This window comes from Macrotis lagotis, chromosome 3 (genome assembly GCF_037893015.1).
Source record: "Macrotis lagotis isolate mMagLag1 chromosome 3, bilby.v1.9.chrom.fasta, whole genome shotgun sequence".
NCBI lineage: Eukaryota > Metazoa > Chordata > Mammalia > Peramelemorphia > Peramelidae > Macrotis > Macrotis lagotis.
Window position 1 is genome coordinate 232,336,125 of NC_133660.1, and position 20,307 is coordinate 232,356,431.

General features: G+C 42.6%; 1 protein-coding gene across 1 annotated transcript in view; it reads left to right on the plus strand.

The window, feature by feature from the left end:
- PTPN5 (protein tyrosine phosphatase non-receptor type 5) overlaps nt 1-17,816 on the plus strand; it is a 96,722-nt gene extending 78,906 nt beyond the window's left edge. The window contains exons 9-14 of the mRNA XM_074230139.1: nt 11,928-12,007; nt 12,865-13,002; nt 13,095-13,205; nt 15,084-15,244; nt 15,348-15,461; nt 16,177-17,816. Coding sequence (XP_074086240.1) covers nt 11,928-12,007; nt 12,865-13,002; nt 13,095-13,205; nt 15,084-15,244; nt 15,348-15,461; nt 16,177-16,270 — 698 coding nt within the window. The 3' untranslated portion in view covers nt 16,271-17,816. The remainder of the gene's footprint in view (nt 1-11,927; nt 12,008-12,864; nt 13,003-13,094; nt 13,206-15,083; nt 15,245-15,347; nt 15,462-16,176) is intronic.
- The last annotated feature ends 2,491 nt before the right edge of the window (nt 17,817-20,307 follow it).

Sequence of the window (20,307 nt, forward strand, 5' to 3'; positions counted from 1 at the left end):
AGTCATTCCCCAATTGAAGGACATTTACTTGATTTCCGATTCTTTGCCACCACAAACAAGGGCTGCTCTGAGTATTTTTGCACAAGTGATGTTTTTACCCTTTTTCATCATCTGTTCAAGTTATAGAACCAATAGTAGTATTGCTGGGTCAAAGGGTATGCACATTTTTTTGTTGCCCTTTGGGCGTAGTTCCAAATTTCTCTCCAGAAAGGTTGGATGAGTTTACAGCTCCACCAGCAATGTAATAGTGTCCCAGATTTCCCACAACCCTTCCAACAATGATCATTATCCTTTCTGGTCATATTGGCCAGTCTGAGAGGTGTGAGGTGGTACCTCAGAGAAGCTTTAATTTGCATTTCTCTAATAAGTAATGATTTAGAGCAATTTTTCATATGACTGTGGATTTCTTTGATCTCATCTGTAAATTGCCTTTGCATATCCTTTGACCATTTGTCAATTGGGGAATGGCTTTTTTTTAATTTGACTCAGTTCTCTGTATATTTTAGAAATGAGTCCATTGTCAGAAGCATTAGTTGTAAAGATTGTTTCCCAGTTTACTGCATTTCTTTTGATCTTGGTTACAGTGGTTTTGTCTGTGCAAAAGCTTTTTAATTTAATGTAATTGAAATCATCTAGTCTGTTTTTAGTGTTAGAGGGCAATTTAAAGGATACTGTGGGAGTCTTGAAAAGAGGATTTAGAATGGCTATAGTGGAGAGTGGAATATCCAAATCCCAATCCTAGATACCAGATTTTTTCCTAATTGTTCACTTTCCAGTTCTGCCTTTTTCTTCTACCAACCTTTCAAAGCTTTTCTTCTAAAGTTGTACCTTTAATAGTAATGATACAAAATATCACCTCTAACCTTAGGGGGACTATGAGGCTCTCTTCAGGGAGATCAACTGTGTTCCTTTTATCCTTAACATTTTCTTGCCCAGGACTTAATCATATAGAAAATCTTTTCCTGGTTCTTTCTAGGGATGTTATTGGTTTCTTCATGAGTAAGCAGAAATAGACATTGGACATCAGATTTAACATCTTTCAGGAGGTATTTTATCACATCCGTTATACATGCCCCAGGAGGACAGCACACCTCCTGATAAATGAGACTAATGAGGCATGTCACCAGTCCTTTCAACTCACCAACCTGTGCTCAATGTGTACACTGGCTTGGCACACTAAGTCATTGTGATCTGGGCAGCATGTTCTCTTTGCTGCATACTGAAATGCCAATCTTAGGCTTCTGTGACCCAATATTCCGTGGCCAGAGCCTCCGAGTGATGCATTTTTATAGCATTTATAGCATTTTTATTCCCATCTTCTGTGGGAATGTATTAGCAGCTACTTGTTGAGATGTGTTTTATGATTTAGTTGAAAAATTCTTATCCCTGACACATAGCACCCAGTAGCCGCCATTAGCTGTTGTCTGCATGGAGGTCTTCTTTAAACTCCAGCTTCCAGCCTCTTCTTAGATCTCATAGCTTGTCAGGCACCAGAGACTCTTGACTTGCCTATGGCCTCTTCTTTGGTCCACTGTCTTCAGCCAACAGGTCTTCTACTTTGGTGTTGTCTTAATCATATTCTATGAAGGCAACATTCTCCATTTGGAGTCAGAGACAACCAACACACCATGCACTTGGTCCCCAACCCCCAGAGGTGGGTTGCAGGAAAGATTTGAATTTGTCTAAAGTGGATCTGCATTTCAATTAGTCCTAGAGGAAGGAGGTATGGGGCAAAGGGGGGGGGGGGAATGGAGTTAGGAGGAGGGTTGTTCATCATTATCTCTATCAATATGTAAGATGTCATGACTTATTTTTAACTTTTAAAATATCAGCTTGTGGTTGCTATGGTTACAAATGTCTCTAGGTGATTTCATTTAAGCAGAAATCCATTTAAGGTTAGGATGAATTAATTAGAAGATCTTAGAGCTGGAAGAAGCCTCAGAGGTCATCTATGACACTCTCCACTGAGTAAGAATCCCTATAGCAACATCCCAAAATACTTGTCACCCACAGGCACCCTGATGACCTCCAATAATAGGCTGCCCACTACTTCCTGGAGTTGCCCATATTATTGTGGGACAGCTTAATTGTGAAAAAGTTTATCTTTATATTGAACCAAAATTAACCTGATCTCTTGGACCAAGCATAATCCCAATTGCCCATGACAGTACTTCAAATAATTGAAGAGATGTTATGCCCTTCTCTGTTCTTATCCAGTCAAGCTTCCCTGTCTCTTCAGCTAGTCTCCTTGACCTTGGTCTACCATCTTTCCTCACCCCAGTTGCCCTCTTGTAGACATACTTTAGCTTCTTAATGTCCTTCCTAAAATATGGTACTTGAAAACACTGTAATACAGATATGGTCTAACTACAGTGTGGTTATTAATTCCCTCATCCTGGACATGCCTTTCCAGTACAGCCCAAGATTCAATCCCCTATTTTGCATTCTGTCACACCAAGTCAGTGAACATTTATTATGCACCTACTGTGTAACATAAGGTTCTGTGATAAGCTCTGAGCACACAAAGTAAGGGGGGAGGAAAGCAATCCCCACCCTCAGGAATCTTACTATCTAAAGAGAGAAACAGCATGCAAACCACTATGTACAAACCAGCAACATAGATGATAAACTGGAGAAAATCAACAAAAAGAAATCAATCGCATAAAGTGGGGGTCAGGAAAACCATCTTGTAAAAAATGAGAATTGAAATGGGACATGAGGGAAGACAGGGAAAGATAGTATTATTTCCTATGGAGCTTACAGTTCACTAAAAACCCCAGATCTTTTTCAAATGATTGACTAGTCAAACATTTTCCATCTTGTCAAATGCAATTTTTCAAAAACCTATATATGGGACTTTGCACTTATACAGGTCAGTCTCTATAGAACTTCTCTACACATAGTGGTTTGTATGTTATCTCATGCTGTGAATATCTCAAAGACAGAGACTGTCTTTTGCCTTTCTTTCTTTGCACAGTTTCTTACAAATAACAGGTATGGATCATATGCATGTTGACTGACAGATTGACTGAATTCAGCCCATTGGCATAATTCACTGAGATCCATTTTGGCTCCTGACTCTTATTGAATAAGCACCTTAGCAGTTCTTCCCACCTTTACATCATCTCCATGTTTAACCCAATGCAGTATTTATACTTTCATCCCAGGCCCTAATGAAAATGTTGAAAAGCACAGAGCTAAACTGGAGCCATAACTTCAGATTGACAATGCATTGATTAATTAGTTAACTAATCAATTAAGTCATTAATGATTACTCTTTGGATCTGTCCATTTAACCACATCTATATCCACTTATCGTCTGGCCTACGTCTCTTCATCTTGTTCAGAAGAATAACATGGGATATGGTAGAGAGCACTAGAGTAAATCTCTGAATATTGGAGTTCATCTATTAGGACTCTGGATCAGTTTGTGATAAAGTTTTGAAACTTTTCATCCCTTTCCTTCTTATGACTGGGTAAGCCTACCATAACATTGATTTCTTCTTCCCTTGAAATGTTCTTTACCATTATTCCCTCCTTAAAAGTACTCCATCCCTAAGCAAGAGTCCTGTGACTTGTCATGTTTCAGAATTATAAATACTGTTTTCAGTATTTTCAAATCTATTTTTCTTTTCTGAGAATATCTCCTACTCTTAATCAAAGCTCTTTTTTCTCCTATTCCATCAATGAGGTTATGAGAGAAGTTGTGAAAGTTGTGAAAGTTCTTTCCCTTGGGATGTATTGGAGTGAAAAATATGAGCCTAGAACCAGAGCTGTGACTATGTCAGGGTTATTAGGGCTTTGTCCCAGGGTATCAAATGTGCTGACAACATTTACAGTCCTCCACCAGGGAAGAAGCAATGAAGTTTAGCAAATTAATTAGCAAGAAAAATTTGTTGTAAAGAAAACTACCAGATGATAGACTGGGGTGAGTTTCTTCCCCACCTTGTCCTGCCCATGCAATGGTCTCCTCCATAGAGTTTTAGGTTTTTGCAAGGCAAATGGGGTTAAGTGGCTTGCCCAAGGCCACACAGCTAGGTAATTATTAAGTTTATGAGACCGGATTTGAACCCAGGTACTCCTGACTCCAAGGCCGGTGCTTTATCCATTACGCCACCTAGTCGCCCCCTCCATAGAGTTTTTGTGCTTGATGTCCCATGGTATCTGACTTTCTCCATCATTTTAACTGAGGTCGTGCTTCATTCTATTTATCTTAGACACTGTCTGTAGCACTTACTTCACAAGTAATAATTCCTATTTATAGGTCTACCTATAAACCTGCTAAGACACAGCAGCCATGGGTCCCAGAACCATTGTGAATCAGGAAGATGGCAACAAATCCTTATGCCCTCCACCGACTTGACCGTGTGACCCATACTCCTGTCTGAGGCTAGGACCCCTGTGTATCCTACAAAGACTAGTCACATAACACATAATGGCTTGGCAGGGGATGGATGGCAAGGGTAGGAAAAGCCAGAGTTGAGATACACCATCTGTATTCAGAGCATACCCCAGCTGGGGATATTTATGCATGTATGTGTATGTGCATGCATGTGAATGGAGATAAACTTCTGTTAGAGCAAGCATTGTTGTGACAGAGAGCTCTCTAAGCCAAAATTAATTTCCTGTCCCAGTGGACAGACCATAAAAACAATGTTTAACTGTTCCCATTACAGTAAGTAACCTGGGAATGAACATGCTGTCACTAGCCCATCCCCAGTTCTGATTCCCCTTTGTAACAGAAAGATCCAACTATGGGACTTGTGTGTGTCTCTAGTGGGAGCAGAGCCAAAGAGAACAGAGGATGTTTAGTCTGAAGAGGAAGAAAAGACTTGGGGAGAAAACAAGCACTGCCTTCAAGAGTGGAAGAGAGAGAAAACTTGCTCTGATTGACTCAGAGCAGTGGATAGGAGATGCAAAAAGGCAAATCTGGGCTTGATGTTTTCAACATCCTAACAATTAAAGCTACCCAAAAGAATGGAATGGGGCAACTAAGGAATCAATGGCTAGAGTAAGGGGACTCATCTTCCCAAGTTCAAATCTAGCCTCAGACTAGCTACGTGACCCTTAGCAAGCCACTTCTTGCCTCAGTTTCCTCATCTATAAAATGGCAGAGAAATGGCAAACCACTCCAGTATCTGCCAAGAAAACCCCAAGTAGAGTCATGAAGAGTCAGATACAACTGAAACAATTGAACAATAACAAATATATAGGGAGTATATATATATATATATATATGTATATTTTTATAAATAATATGCCTGCCTTATGTATGTACTGTGAGTTTAAACTGTGTGTATACATAGTATACAAGTATATACCATATAGTATTTATGGTATATGATATATACTATGGAATATACATAATTTATACATATAAGGGATGGGGAGGAAAGGGAATAAGCATTTATTAGACTATAATGTGCCAAACCCTGTTCTAAGCACTTTAAATAAATATCCCCTTATTTGATCTTCACCACAAGCCTATGAGATAGGTGGTTTTTTTTAATTCCCATTTTACAGTTGAGGAAACTGAGGCAGATAATGGTTAAGTGATGTGCTCAGGGTCACATAGCTAGCAAGAGTCTGAGGATCTGGATGTAGGTCTTTCTGATTCTAAGCCCAGCATTCTACCCATTGTGCTGTCTATATATGTCTGTGTGTCTGCTTGTCTGTCTGTCTATATATGGCTGTCTGTCTGCTTGTCTGTCTTTCTATATATGGATGTCTGTCTGCTTGTCTGTCTTTCTATATATGGATGTCTGTCTTTCTGTCTGCTTGTCTATTTGTCTATATATGGCTTTCTGTTTTTCTGTCTGCTTGTCTGTCTATATATGGCTGTCTGTCTGCTTGTCTGTCTTTCTATATATGGCTGTCTATATATATGTCTGTCTGTCTGCTTGTCTGTTTGTCTATATATGTCTGTCTGTCTTTCTGTCTGTCTATATATGGCTGTCTGCTTGTCTATCTGTCTATGTATGGCTGTCTGTCTGCTTGTCTGCCTGTCTATACATGTCTGTCTGTCTGCTTGTCTATATGTCTATATATGTCTGTCTGTCTGCTTGTCTATCTATATCTATCTATATCTCTCCATATATATATAATATATATGTATAATATGTATACACAATGTGAGTAGTGTAGTATATAGAGAGAGATATAGATATAGATATATATATATATGTATAGTATTTGATTTATTGTGCATGTTGGTGTATTTGTATATATCTTATTGTTACAATGTGTATAATCTGTGTGAACACTCCATATATGTGTGAGCATACACCACACAAGACTAGGAAAATTATTGTTAAGTGTGTATCTTTAATTTTCCCATATACCCTTTTTTCATCTCCCTGTTTTACTTTTGGGGAAACTGAGGCAGGTAGAGGCTAAGAAACATGCCAAGAAGTACACAACTAATACAACTAAGTGTGAGATTAGATTCAAACTCAGGCCTTCCAGGATCTGAGCACACACATATATGCAAACACATGTGTGTATGCATATTTTTGTGTTTATATGGATGTGCATATGGTGAGTAGTGGATATATTATGAATTCTGAATACATGCTATAAGTTAGGGTTTGTGAATGTGCTTGTACATTTTTATGTGCCTACATAATTCCTGGGAATATAATCTACATTGCATGTGTGTATGCATGTGAATAGGAAAATCATTGTTTAAATATAGTTCTTTCATAAGTTGATATATTTAGAGCAAGAAGAGATTCAGAGGAGAGGGAACTTATAGACTCTGTGCCAATTAAAGGATAATTTTCTCACTTTAAGAAAAGGGATTTAGAGACCATCTGCTCTATCTCCTCCCTATATATATGAGGAAACTGAGGCCCAAAGTCACATAAGTCACAAGCATCAGTGTGTGGATTTGAACTCAGTTCCTCCAACCACTGTATAGTTGGAATATCTTCCTTTAAAAAACTGAAAAGCCCCAGATTTGGAATCAGAGTTTGAATTCTGTCTTTGCTCCTTACTGGTTGTGTAGCCTTGTGTAGTCTTGTTAGACCTCAGTTTCCTCATTTTTAAAAAGAGTTAGCTGATCTTTATATGACCTCTTCTAGATAAAAATCCACATTCCTCTAATCCTAGAAATCCACTCATTCATTCTACCTAGAGGCTTCAACTGGTTATGGAAATTAGGGTGCCTCACTACAGCATTTGAATTAGGGTTATTTCTGTGGGTCCTCAAAGTTTTAAAATAAGACATAGACTTCATCACTTTCTCCTACCCACTGCAGTTCTTATATTCAGTGGCAAAAGCCCCAAATGAGCACATACTAAAGAAGGAGTAAGGAGAAAATATACATAAGATTTTTGTTCCTAAATGAAATTAACTAAAGGAGACTCTTGAGGTCCCCCAAATCTGCATCCAAATTGGGGTAGTAGTGGGGAAACTCTGTAAAACATGGTTTCCTAGCTTTCACCTTTTTTTATAGGAAAGGTCCCCATCTCTGAAGGGTAGTTGGAATATTTCCTCACATTTCAGAGGCTCTATGATGGTGATGGGTTGTCAAAGAAAATTATGTTGCCTTCATTTACATATCTCTGCTTTAGAATCTTAGAGCACTGTAATTGTTTGATGAGATAAAAGAGAGAAAGAAGGAACTGAAGAAATAAAGGGATGACTCACCCCAAGGCTGAGCTAGGAATCTGCACTTCATGGCCTTGGTTAGACAGCTGAGGAACTCTCTCTATACAGGGGATCATGACTTCACACAAAGAACCAAAGTGCCAGTGTTTATTCAAAGTCTGAACCTCTGATTAACTCTTAAATTTCCAAATCAGTTTCTAGATTCAAAAGCAAAAAGTAGGTTCAGTGAATAACTTAATGTTATTTTTAAAAATAATTTATATATATATATATATAAATCTTGTTTCTGTAGAATGGAGGGGCAGGGATTATATATTTACCTTTTTTTGTGTGTCCCTAGCACTTAGCACAGGGCTTAGAACAAAGTACACATTTAATAAGTACTTTTTCACTGACTACTGACTGAATGGAAGATTGTTAAAGGCTAGAAGGCTTCCTTCCCCACCGCTAGCCCTCCCCTTCTGAACTGAGGTCCTCTATAGACCTCAGGACCATCCAGAAAAGAAAATGAAACTAGGGGGTGGGGGGACTGGAGAGTCATAAGTCCCATGGTCTTTCTTTGCCTTTCACCTATCTTGGGGTCCCTTGAAGCAGAGGGTGATGGGAAGCAGAGTAGGGATAAAGGTTAGGCAAGATTACTTAAGATGCATCAGATAGAAGCACACACCTGTTGTATTGTCATATCCCTTCTAGGGTATAGCAAGGGAAGTGAGAATGTGACTAACATGATTTAAAAAGTGATTGAATCTGCAAATTTCATAGCATAGTGGATAGAATCCTGAATCTCAAATCCCATCTCAAATACTTCCTGGCTCTCTGACCCTGGAAACACATCTAATTCCTCTGAGCCTGTTTCTTCATCTATAAAACTGGGTTAATAATAACATCTGACTCACAGAGCTATTATGAGAACCAAATGAGATTTTGTATCACATAAATGTAAGATATTAATAGTATAAATATAAATATTCCAATATGTAATAAATATAAATATTCTAATATATAAAATATTCTAAATGCCCAGACCAAACATTAAGTTATTCACTATACCTACTGCTTGCTTTAGAATATAGAAACTGATTTGGGAGTTTGAGTTAATCAGAAGTTCAGGTCTCAAACAAACACCTTGTAAATGTAAGATATGAATAATATCATCATCATTATTTTGGGGAAAGAAAAGTGGAGTTGATTTGGAATCCATATAAATATAAACCAATGACCAGGCCAGGGGATCCCTTAAGGCACCAAAACCTTGGGGCTAAGGGGTGGCTAGGTGGTGCAGTGGATAGAGCACAAGCCCTGGAGTCAAGAGTACCTGAGTTCAAATCTGACCTCAGACAATAATTACCTAGCTGCGTGGCCTTGGGCAAGCCACTTAACCCCATTTGCCTTGCAAAAACCTAAAAAAAAAAAAAAAAAAAAAAAAAAAAAAAAAAAAAAAAACCCTGGGTCTAAGACCAAAGCAGTAGCTAGATACAGGAGCAGAGATTTTAAAACAAGAAGGTTAGTCCCACATCAGTGAATAAGCCCCATAAGGGTCAGTCATCATACTGTGCGTTTGATTCTGGACCCTTCAAGTTCTATTCTTTTATCACGTAGAATTCATGCTACAATGATAGAGAAGCTTTGGAAACAAACATCATCCTTCCTTAGCCCTGGAAGCATTCACAAAAGGCCTTGAACAGATCTGGCTCATGTAGAATATGCACCAGCCCTCATAGGAGATGACTTTGGCCATTCCCCTCAGTCCTAGAGGTGGTCATCACCTCCTTAAGTCCAGGATCTCTTGGATGATGAATTATTTTTTTTTGCAAGGCAATGGGGTTAAGTGGCTTGCCCAAGGCCCCGCAGCTAGGTAATTATTAAGTGTCTGAGGTCAGATTTGAACTCAGGTACTCCTGACTCCAAGGCCCATGCTCTATCCACTGCACCACCTAGCTGTCCCCATGATGATGATGAATTCTTAATGCCCATCCACAATTCATGATGTTGGGCAAAGGGGGGAAAGAAATTGAGGTGAGTCCTCTATGACAAAGTTTATTATCTCTACCAGATGACTGATCCATTGGTTGCCCAAATTCGGGCTTTCACAACTAGTAGATTACAACATCTGGGATAATAGGTGGCCTATTGAGAAGTAGTACCCAATAGACCTTGTTTTGATCGAGGATCTGGGCAGTTTGAAAGTGCCCTTGGCTCTTATGTTTAATATGGATGGTGATGGAGCATCACTCTCCACTCAAGGTGGTCCCTTAGTGTCATAGATTTAGCTTTTACTATATAATAAATAGCTCTTTCTTCATTTTCTTCTATATGGAACAATTTAATTTGCAAAAGGAACTTTAATGAAGGAGAAAGTTGAAACAGAAAGTACTACCTATGAAGAGATTGCCCCCATGGTAAAGTGCCTACTTCTTTGCAAAGAAGTTTTTCAAGGGACCCAATAATATCAAGACAGAGATAGGTGAACTAGGTCTTCAAGTCTTTAAGTGTATGTTACATTCTCATGTGGATATTTTAGCAGATTGGTAAGAAGTACCATCAGTGTAGAAAAGATGGGTATAAAATGATAGGAGTGGTCCATAAAGCTAAGGAACTGGTGTCAGTCTTTGATGGAGTCAAAGGTCCCCTACTCGAGAATCACCTCCATTGAATAGATGTGTAAACAAATATTCCTTCTCAGCCTATTATGAAACCAAAGAATTCAACCTTCCTATTCAAATTAACATTCCTTTGATTGGGCAACTTGCTGATGCTGGCAATGATACTGAAATGAGTCTAAAACTAATTTGGATGTTGAGCAAGGTCCTGCGAAAGTATGTAGACATCTCCAAAGTAACCCACAATTCCTTGGCCCTGTTATGGAATATCAAATCGGTTGGTATTATACATATGCCACAGGAGTCTTATACAAACCTAAAACCTTATACAAATTTAAGCTGACATTCCTACTAGTCATCCTGGAACTGGAAGACCTTTTTCATCACCTTTATATAGGTTATAGGTTCACCAGAAATACCATTTTTTGTTGAAAATTGGTACCTTGACCATCTGTTCTGTTGGGCATGGTATGGAAAACTATTCCTAGATAGTACTGTGGAACAGGATTCTCCAGTCCCAGCAGTCATCTTTCACCACAGATACTAATAGGACTCCAGTCAGAGAGATGAAGGACCAGACAAGCCATTTCTCTTCAGTTTTTCTCCAAGAACTCCCATAGGACCCCAGGCTTTGTTCTGGTTGATAAGCAGATCAAGGCAGGACTGGGGTTTCTAGAGGAAGATACACAATTATCATGTGGCCTGTTCAGGTGTGATTTCTCTGGCCCCACTGGGCTAAAGATACTAATCTTAGAACGAAAATGTGTGTTCAGGGTCTAATTCAAGGTCTAGCCATGGCTAGATGCTGCATGCATCTGTTCTAGATAATATATTCAGAAGTACAGAAGTAGAAGGTAATGTACCACATGTCCCGTGATAGTTAGGTGAGAATAACTTTAGCCAATAAATCAATTCAGTGCTCGCACATTATTGATTAAATGCAGTCATGTACTCTCATCTAGGCTCATTCTTTGTGGACAAATTATGCCAAAAACTGATCCACCAACTTCTGACTTGGGGTCTGGAAGGAGTAGGATAGTCTTCCATTGTTCCTTGTGCCTTCTAGAGTCCTCAATGGAAGTTGCACAGGCAGGCAATGTTTCCAACATTGTCCACCATGACAGCTTCTTTAGGAAGCTAGATGTTGCTATCTCACCCTATCAGAGGTGGAAAGGATTAACAGGGTCAGAGATTCAGATAATCATAAAAGCTGAATACCATCCCCTTTAGAGATTTAGAGAGTCAGATCAAGACACAAAAACGCAAAACACAAAGGCCAACAAAAGTAAGAATTGGGTTTTTCTGGGGCAACATAATCCAAGGGACTAAGGTATAGGTGGGATCCTAGAGCAGAAGCCGAGATTTCAAGCAGTCAAGGTTAGTACTGGACCAGAGAGGTAAAATGGAAGAAATGTCAACAGTTAAAGTTCAATTCATCAATCATCTGAAATCTCTCCTCTATTGATGCATAATTTTCCATTTCTACCACGTTGCTTTTGGTCACTCAATGTCCCCAGGATCCCAGAGAAGTTTTGGAGAATATTTGGCTCCCCTTTGGCAGGCAAGGCTGTCTTCCTGTGATTGAATGCTAAGGTTCAAGTGTTCCTGTTCTAAGTAAGAGGGCACTGAGTGGTTAGGGTCACCCTTTGTGGTGAGGGCACACAAGTCCTGCAGAGAGAGAGATGAATCAATGACTTCACCTCTTTCTTTCCTAGACCCCCACAGCAGGGTATGCCTTACCTCACCAGACCAAGATGATCCTCTGAACTCATACATCAATGCCAACTATATAAGGGTGAGTACCCCCTGCCCCTACAGCCTCTTTTCCAGGCTGCTCCAGCTTAGCCAGCAAATCATCTGTGAGAAGAAGAACCAGTAGGGTAACTCTCCCTCTCTTCCCTCAGAGAAATGTGGTAAGAAAGAGAAATTCAGAATGGCAAGGAAGGACTAGATTCTTAACTCATCTCTGCTTCAGAGACATATATTAGGGCAGAGAAATAGAGGCCTGGGGGTCTCTACAACTGGGGAATCTTTAGAACTAGGATAAAGAGCTGATGAAAGAAGCTGTTCCTCAGCCTTAGACCTATGGGAGGGAGACAGATCTGACCACTATAGGCAAAGTATAATTAGATTTACGGGAGTTTACATTTCTGGGACAACTAGGTGGGATGTAAAAATCTGACTGCAGTGTGCAAGTCAGTTAACTGTTTGCCTCAGTTTCCTAAACTGGAAAATGAACTGGAGAAGGAAATGGCAAACCACTCCAATATCTTTGCCAAGAAAACCTCAAATGAGTCATGAAGAGTTTGACTCGACTGAAATCACAGAATAACATTTCTGGAATTTCTGCCTTTCTTTTCTGCTGCTTATAGAAAAGAATTTACTAAATTACTGGAAAAATTAACAGGATTTCTGGGGAAATTTCAATATCAAGGCATCTATCCAAAAAAATTATTCAAATGCTAACTATAAAATATTCATCTCTAAGATTGCAGTAGATCTCTTAAAGAATTGTACTAGGTAACATTTTATTAGCCTTTTTTGATTACTGCTCTAATAACTGCCTAAGATAAATTGATCAGTAAAGAATAACTGTAGAAAGAGGGCCTCTATGATGATACAAGTCTCCTTCCCTCTACCTGCTGCTATTAGGGATATGGAGGGGAGGAGAAGGTGTATATCGCCACTCAGGGACCCATCGTCAACACCGTGAGTGACTTCTGGCGGATGGTGTGGCAAGAGCATGCCCCTATTATTGTGATGATCACCAACATTGAAGAAATGAATGAGGTAGAAGCAACAATATCTCTATAATGGGGTGGGAGGAGGTAGGAGGAAAAGGGTTGGGCTAATGTGGGCTGTTCCACCTTGTATACCTACAGAAATGCACAGAGTACTGGCCAGAAGAGCAGGTTGTGTATGACGGGGTCGAGATCACCGTGAAGCAGGTCATCCAGGCTGATGACTACCGGCTTCGTCTTATCACTTTGAGGGTGAGACCTTGGACTGCGGAGTACCAGAGGTGTGATGAATAAGAAAGGACTAACCAGATTAAGGGAGCAGAGAGTAGGCGGCATTTTACTAATGCGGTGGAGCTGTTCCTTGGGAAACGATTGTTGCTGTGTTGGAGGGGGGAGGGAGAGAACCGGAAGACCACTTATGTGGGACTCCCAACACAATCTATGAGCTCTAGGATCCAAGATACTCTGCCAGGTAGTGAGGGTGCTTTTTACTTCCTTCCCCATGGCAGGAATCCCAGTTCTATCAAATCTGAACCAAAGCCTTGGTTCTATGTTGTTGTTCATTTATCCCTTGTGTATAATGCCTTGCAAGCTTGTAAAGACCTTTCACAGACATTATCTTAGCTTATGAACCCAACAAATGTGCCTCTGAGTTAGGCAAGGCAAAAGATTAGTATCTCCATTTTGCAGCTGAGAAAACAAGAGTCCTGAAGAAATGATAAGACTTGTCTATGGTCATAAAGTGAATATCTGGCAGTCTGGGACTAGAATCCAGGTTTTTCGACTCCTAGCCTAGTCTCTTCTTGCCACCCCTCCACAGTTGTCTTTCTTTCATTCAGTACACAGAGCATCTGGAATTCAAAGGCTAACCAAAGGGAAAGACTCCAGTAACCTGTACCCACATATCATTAAACACGATGGCCCCAGGGCAGCTGAGTAGTGCAGTGCATAGAGCACTAACCCTGCAGTCAGGAAGACCTGAGAGAAAGCTAGAATAGGAGGAGCACATCAGCGATTGTCAAATCAGATTAGAATACAATTTGAAAGTATTTAACAAAATAAATAAAAATATAATAAAACATAGTTACATTTTAAAACCATGGATTAGCGAGCCCCATTTCTATCTGAGTTTTATTTTAGTGGATGAGATGACAAAGTGTCCTTTCAACTTTCACTGGGAGTCCCACAAAGTGGGCTTCTCCCTCTCCTCCCCCCAAAAAAACAACTTTCTCAAGGTCAACTTTCAGATGATATACATCAACATCAGAATCTCATCTTTCCCCTCTCCCCCCCCAAAAAAAAACACTTTTCTTGTTTCTTTTTTTAATTTATTTATTTTCATATTACTGCAATATTCTCACACACATGCACACACACACACACACACACACACACACACACACACACACACACAGAGAAACCTGAAGGAAAATAAAGTGAAAGAAAAAAGAAAACAATGTACTTCAGTCTATATTAAGATACTATCAGCTCAGTTTCTGGGATGCTTTGCATTCTTTATCGTAAGTCCAACAGAGAATTTGCTTCACTATTTTTTCCCACAGTTGCTGTTGCTAACTGCATTTCCTTTCATTCTATTCCTCCCCACTCCCATTTATTCTATTCTCTCTCTCTCCTTTCACTTTGTCCCAAAAAAACCCCACTTTTCCCAAGTATCAACTTTCAGTTGATAACTATTATCATCAGATTCTACAAAGTCCAAGGGCAAGAGCTCATCCTGTTCTTCCCACTGCCCCTAACTCTCAACTCTTTTGAGGTTTCCATGGGGTCCGAGGCATGGGGGGAGTGAGGCACAGGGGGTGCTGACATGGCTTATATAACCTTCACCAAGGACACCCATTGAAACCTAGAGAGTAGCTGCTCCCTAACCAATGAAGTTAGCACAATAGGGTTTGGTGTCCAGAGAGAGTCTGGCTGAACTGGAAGACTGGACAGAGTCTGCCAATTACCAGGCTGACCCCAAGAGCAAAGCAAAAGTACAGCCTCAGGTTGGTCCTGGGAAAGGAGATTAAGAATAGAGGGTTCAGAGGACTTCCCTCATCTTTGCGTTGGGGCTTAGGTAAGTGCATGGACTAAAATCAAGTCACTCTGCGGTACCTGACCCTCTTGCAGAGTGGGACTGAGGAACGTGGCCTAAGGCATTACTGGTTCACTTCGTGGCCAGACCAGAAGACCCCTGATCGTGCCCCACCCCTGTTGCAACTGGTCCTGGAGGTGGAGGAAGCAGCCGGCCGAGAGGGGCAGAGCTTCGCTCCCATCATTGTTCACTGCAGGTTAGGTTCCTCAGGTGGGGGGGGGGGTATCTCCCCAATCTAACTTTTTGCCACCTTCCCCCATTCAGTTCTCTAAAACAGAAGCCTCTCTCTCTGCCCCCAGTGCTGGCATCGGCAGGACCGGCTGCTTCATTGCCACCAGCATCTGCTGCAAGCAGCTTCAACAAGAGGGTGTGGTGGACATCCTAAGGACGACTTGTCAGCTCCGTCAAGACAGGTCAGCACTAGGGGTCAGCTAGTGGATAGCGCACCCACCCTGGAGTCAGGAGGACCTGAGTTCAAATTTGACCCCAGATATTTAATAATTACCTAACTGTGTGACTTTGGGCAAGTCATTTAACCCCATTGCCCTGCAAAAACAAACAAAAAGCAGGTCAACACTATAAGCAGGCTGAGGAGGGGAACGGACTGGCAAGTCTGACCTTCGCAACCAGACCAAGGTGGGGGAGAGAGATAGGTACCCCTTGGAGCAGTGAAAATCAGCTCCCAATCAATCAGCAACAAAAACAAACTCTGCCTTGAGAGAGCTTCCTGCAGAAGGAATAGCAGATAGTTTCTGACTGGTTGGGGAATGGGTGGGGAATGTGGAGGGTTTGTTGCCCAAGGAAGCTTCCTTCCTTCTTTGGGCCATTCCAGTTGCCAGTGGTTTCCCACTGCTCACAGCAAGGCAGAAAAAAGCAGAAAAGGCTGCTCCCCTTTCTTGATGCCCTTCTCTTTCAGTGCCTTACCCACTGCTAATACTCCCCAGACCCGGAATGGCTGGAGCATGGGTGCAATATGGGTCTGGTTTTGGGAATCATCACCCCCTGAGAAGTCACCTCTTGCTCTCCTCCCCTCTCCTTGCCTCCCACACCCCACTGTCCCCCCCTTACCCCTTTGACTCCCCTCCGGCCCCTCTGACTCTCCTCCCTTGTCTTCTTCTGCCCTGCCAGGGGCGGGATGATCCAGACCTGTGAGCAGTACCAGTTTGTACACCACGTCATGAGTCTATATGAGAAGCAGCTTTCTTCCCAAGCCAAGGAGTGACCCCTCCTCAGGCCGGCTAGCACTGCCTTGGCCTGAGACCAGGCTCCAGGCCCAGGAGCATCCCAAGCTCCTCCTTTAGCTTGGTTTTGTCCTTCGCTTCCTCTGCTCTGTCTGCACCAGCTGTGAGACCCTCCTCCCACCGCAGCTCTCTCTACTGTAAATACCAGAAGAGGGGATCTGGGGACAGGAGCAATGAGGCGACTGGCCCAGCCCCCACCCCTTGCTGAGCCCCACCCTAGCTCTGGCTTACCCAGCTTACCCCCAGGCCCATTTTTTAACTTGATCCAAATACTGTATGTGCTGGGCTCCGTGTATCCTACTGTCTGTTCATGTTTCTGATGTTTTAACCGGACACTGTGTCTCCTCTGCCTGGGCTAGGAGTCCACCCTGGGGAACAGCTCAATCTGGGGAGGGAGAGGGGGCCTTGGAACCCAGCTTACAAATGGGAGCCAGGAAGGAGGTAAGGAGTGACCTCAGTGGGGGTCTGAAGAGTCTGGGAGAGAAGCCTGGGACCCAACTCTGCTCCCAGCCTGGGCTGTTCCACCTACCTACAGCCTTGGGTGGCCCCCTCCCTGCCTTTGGCTTCCTCTCAAACACAGGGTACCCCCTCCTTCCCTTCCCTAACTATAGGCTGGCTCTCCCCACCAATGCCAACTCCAGCCTTACACTTGGCCCACCCTTCCTCATCCCTAGCCAAGGGCTGCCCAACCCATTCTTCTCTCCCCGCCCCCAACCTGAGGCTACCCCTAATTTAGTCTTAAATGTTCCCCTCCTACATCCATAAATTGCCCTTTCTCCCATTCCCAAGTAACAGGTCACTCCAAATCTGCTTTCTAAGGTTCTGCTTTCCCATCACCCCAATCCCCACCCATTCCCAACATTAGGCTCCCCCTTCCCAAGTAATGTCACTCCCTCCTCACCTGCCTCCTAAAGCTCCCCTTCCCATCACCCTGACCCCCATCCATTCCCAAACCTTCAGTTCCCCCATCCACATAACGGGTCCTCACCTTCCTCCTAAGGCTCCCCTATCCCACCACGACCCCCAGGCTGCCTCTGGGGAAAAACAATCATAATTTTTCATCTACTCCCCAACAGGTACTTACCACTAGGCAGTCCCATCTCCTGAAGGAGAGGGAAGAATGGGGGGGGGGGGAGAGGTGGTGCTTTGGGGACCCAAGGACTCCCCCTAAGGAAGAACTGAGGCCAAGAGGGGAGGACTTGGGCAAAGGGAGGAGAGGGGTAAGGGGCTGGCCCCAGTTCTGTGCAGTGTTTTCCTGTGTCACTGTGGGGAAGTTCTTCCCAAACTGTGTATCCGTGGGTATGTCCCGTGTCCGTGAGTGTGTAGAGAACACATCAGCAGGGTGTGCATGATTCCGGCAACTTGTGTTATCCTGGAGCCACGTGGTTTTATAGCTGACTTGAAGTATTTAATCTATGGCAGACAGAGGCGTCTTTTTATAACTCTGCTCGTGGTCATTGAATAGAGCAATAAACACCGCATTTTGAGCATAATCTGCCTGGCTCTGTGTGACTTACGTACACCCCCATACGCATACTTCACCGTCTCCCTCATCTCTGGACCCCCTGCCCCTACAGCCTCTTTTCCAGGCTGCTCCAGCTTAGCCAGCAAATCATCTGTGAGAAGAAGAACCAGTAGGGTAACTCTCCCTCTCTTCCCTCAGAGAAATGTGGTAAGAAAGAGAAATTCAGAATGGCAAGGAAGGACTAGATTCTTAACTCATCTCTGCTTCAGAGACATATATTAGGGCAGAGAAATAGAGGCCTGGGGGTCTCTACAACTGGGGAATCTCTAGAACTAGGATAAAGAGCTGATGAAAGAAGCTGTTCCTCAGCCTTAGACCTATGGGAGGGAGACAGATCTGACCACTATAGGCAAAGTACCTCACTCAACAGCTAATCTCATCTATTTATTGCCTGCTCAGGTCTCTGAGCCACCTCCCTTTGTCCCTTTATCCTGGGTCTGGTGGAGATGATGACCAGTGGTTGGCTTTCTTCCTTCAATTGAGGAAATCATCACACTCCATTCTCTAGTGTCCCAAAAGAAATTCCCACAAAACATTCTTCACCTACTACTGCCAAGGTCAGGGAATCCAGAAAAGTTACTCCACAAGAGAGACCCCCTCAGACTCAAGACCACCTTCCATCTTCTCTGCTAACTGGCTTTCTCATTTGTTTGTGGATTAGGAAAGAAGTGACCTTGTGCAGAGAGGGAACAAGGGTGGAGGGGTTTCTATAGTTCCAAAAGTCAGTCTTCAAACAGATTCCAGATGAAGTGAAGCATGCAAAGAGTGCAGACCAAAACCACTGCTTATCTTCAGTGACACTACCCGCTCCTCTCCCTGAGTCCCAGCAGGGCTCCTCCCCCTTCTTCTGGACCCTCTCCCAAACCTTTGCAGGCATCTTCTCAGATGCCTATCCCGTGTCCTCCCCTAGGACCTCAAAGCAGCTGCAGCCTCAGGTTTTTTCCCTTTTAAGGCTCTGGATCAAAATGTCAAAGTCACCTCCCAGGCCTGGGGAAATCCACCAGGCTTAGATTCCAGCCCAGAGAACTATTCTAACCATATCCCTCCCCAAAGGACCCAGCAAATGTGACTCTGATGACTGAGATCAGACTTGCCTGAAATACTGGGCCCCACCCACTAGGATGGGGGTGGTGGGGAAGTTGGGGGGCTGGAGATTGGTACAGCAGAACTGAAGCAGGCGGGGATGGGGTGCTAAGGAACATTAACCCGTGACTGGAGCTAAGCCCAGGATGTTGAGGATGAATCATACTTTGACCAACTTTTCCCTGGGACAGAGTCCTGAATCTTCCAAGGACATCAAAATGGGGAAGTCTATCAACAACCAAACCTACTCTGACTCATGGTGGGGCTGGGAGGAGGTCAAAGTCCACTAATTCATTTTCCAGGTGTTCTGAACACAGATTATTTCTAAAGATGAATCAAATCCCAGGAAGGGTACCACCCTTGGAGGGGAAGATGGCTTCAGGCAGATCACCCTCGTCTAAATAACACCTTTAATATCTCATGTTTACTTTTTACTCCATCATTTGAGGTCTTCATTCCCTTCACATTTCAGAGACAGATCTAGAGCCCTAATCCTTTCTAGATCTGGACAGACATGGGGAGCTGAGAAAAGGAATGAGATGATTCCCTGTACTGTTCTGATCTGTTCATATTGTTCTGCTCTCAGTCCTTAATGGAATCTTCCTTACTTCCTACCCCTCCCCATCTCATCTGGTTCCCCTCTGTATAGAACTAACACAACAGCCAACAGAGCCAGAATCTGAAGGAGAATTCCTCAGCACAGTCAGCCAACAGGTCAGTAGACCTGTATTCAAATGATAATTCAAACATTTACTAACTCTGTGATCTGGACAAGTTTAGCCTATTATAAAGGTTGTCCTCAAGTAAGTGAAGGCTGTCCTCAGGCAAGTGCTGAAGTCTGTTTTGTGGTAGAGAAATTCTGCTTTTTGGTTGAAGAGGGAAGAATTAGAAAGCTACAGAAGCAGTTTGCTGTTTTGAGGTAAGAAAACACTTCCTAACCCAGATATAATGGCATGGTCTACTATATGTATTAAAAAATGGTGGGAGTGGATTCTGCCACAACACGTATCTAAATGAAGAGATCGGAACTCTCTTATACAGTATATTGTAGAGGATTCCTTCTCAGCTATAAGTCAGAGCAGATGACCTCTGAAGACTCTTACAAAGTTGAGATTCAGTGACTTGACCTAACCTTACTTTCCTTATCTGTAAATTGAACACAATAGTACTCGAGCTACTTACCTTAAGAAGCTATTGTGGGGAAAAAAACTTTGCAAATATTGAAGTGATAAATAGAATTATCATCATTGTTATTTTAAGAAAGTCAAAATCACAGACCCTCACATACTCCAGTTGCTTCTGGTAAGCTGTCCAAAAAGTGATGTGGATGTCAACCTCCAAAGATGACCCTGCTCTCCATTTGGGGAAGGGGTCATTCCCGGCCCCCCTGCAGCTGCTGGCCTTGGCAAG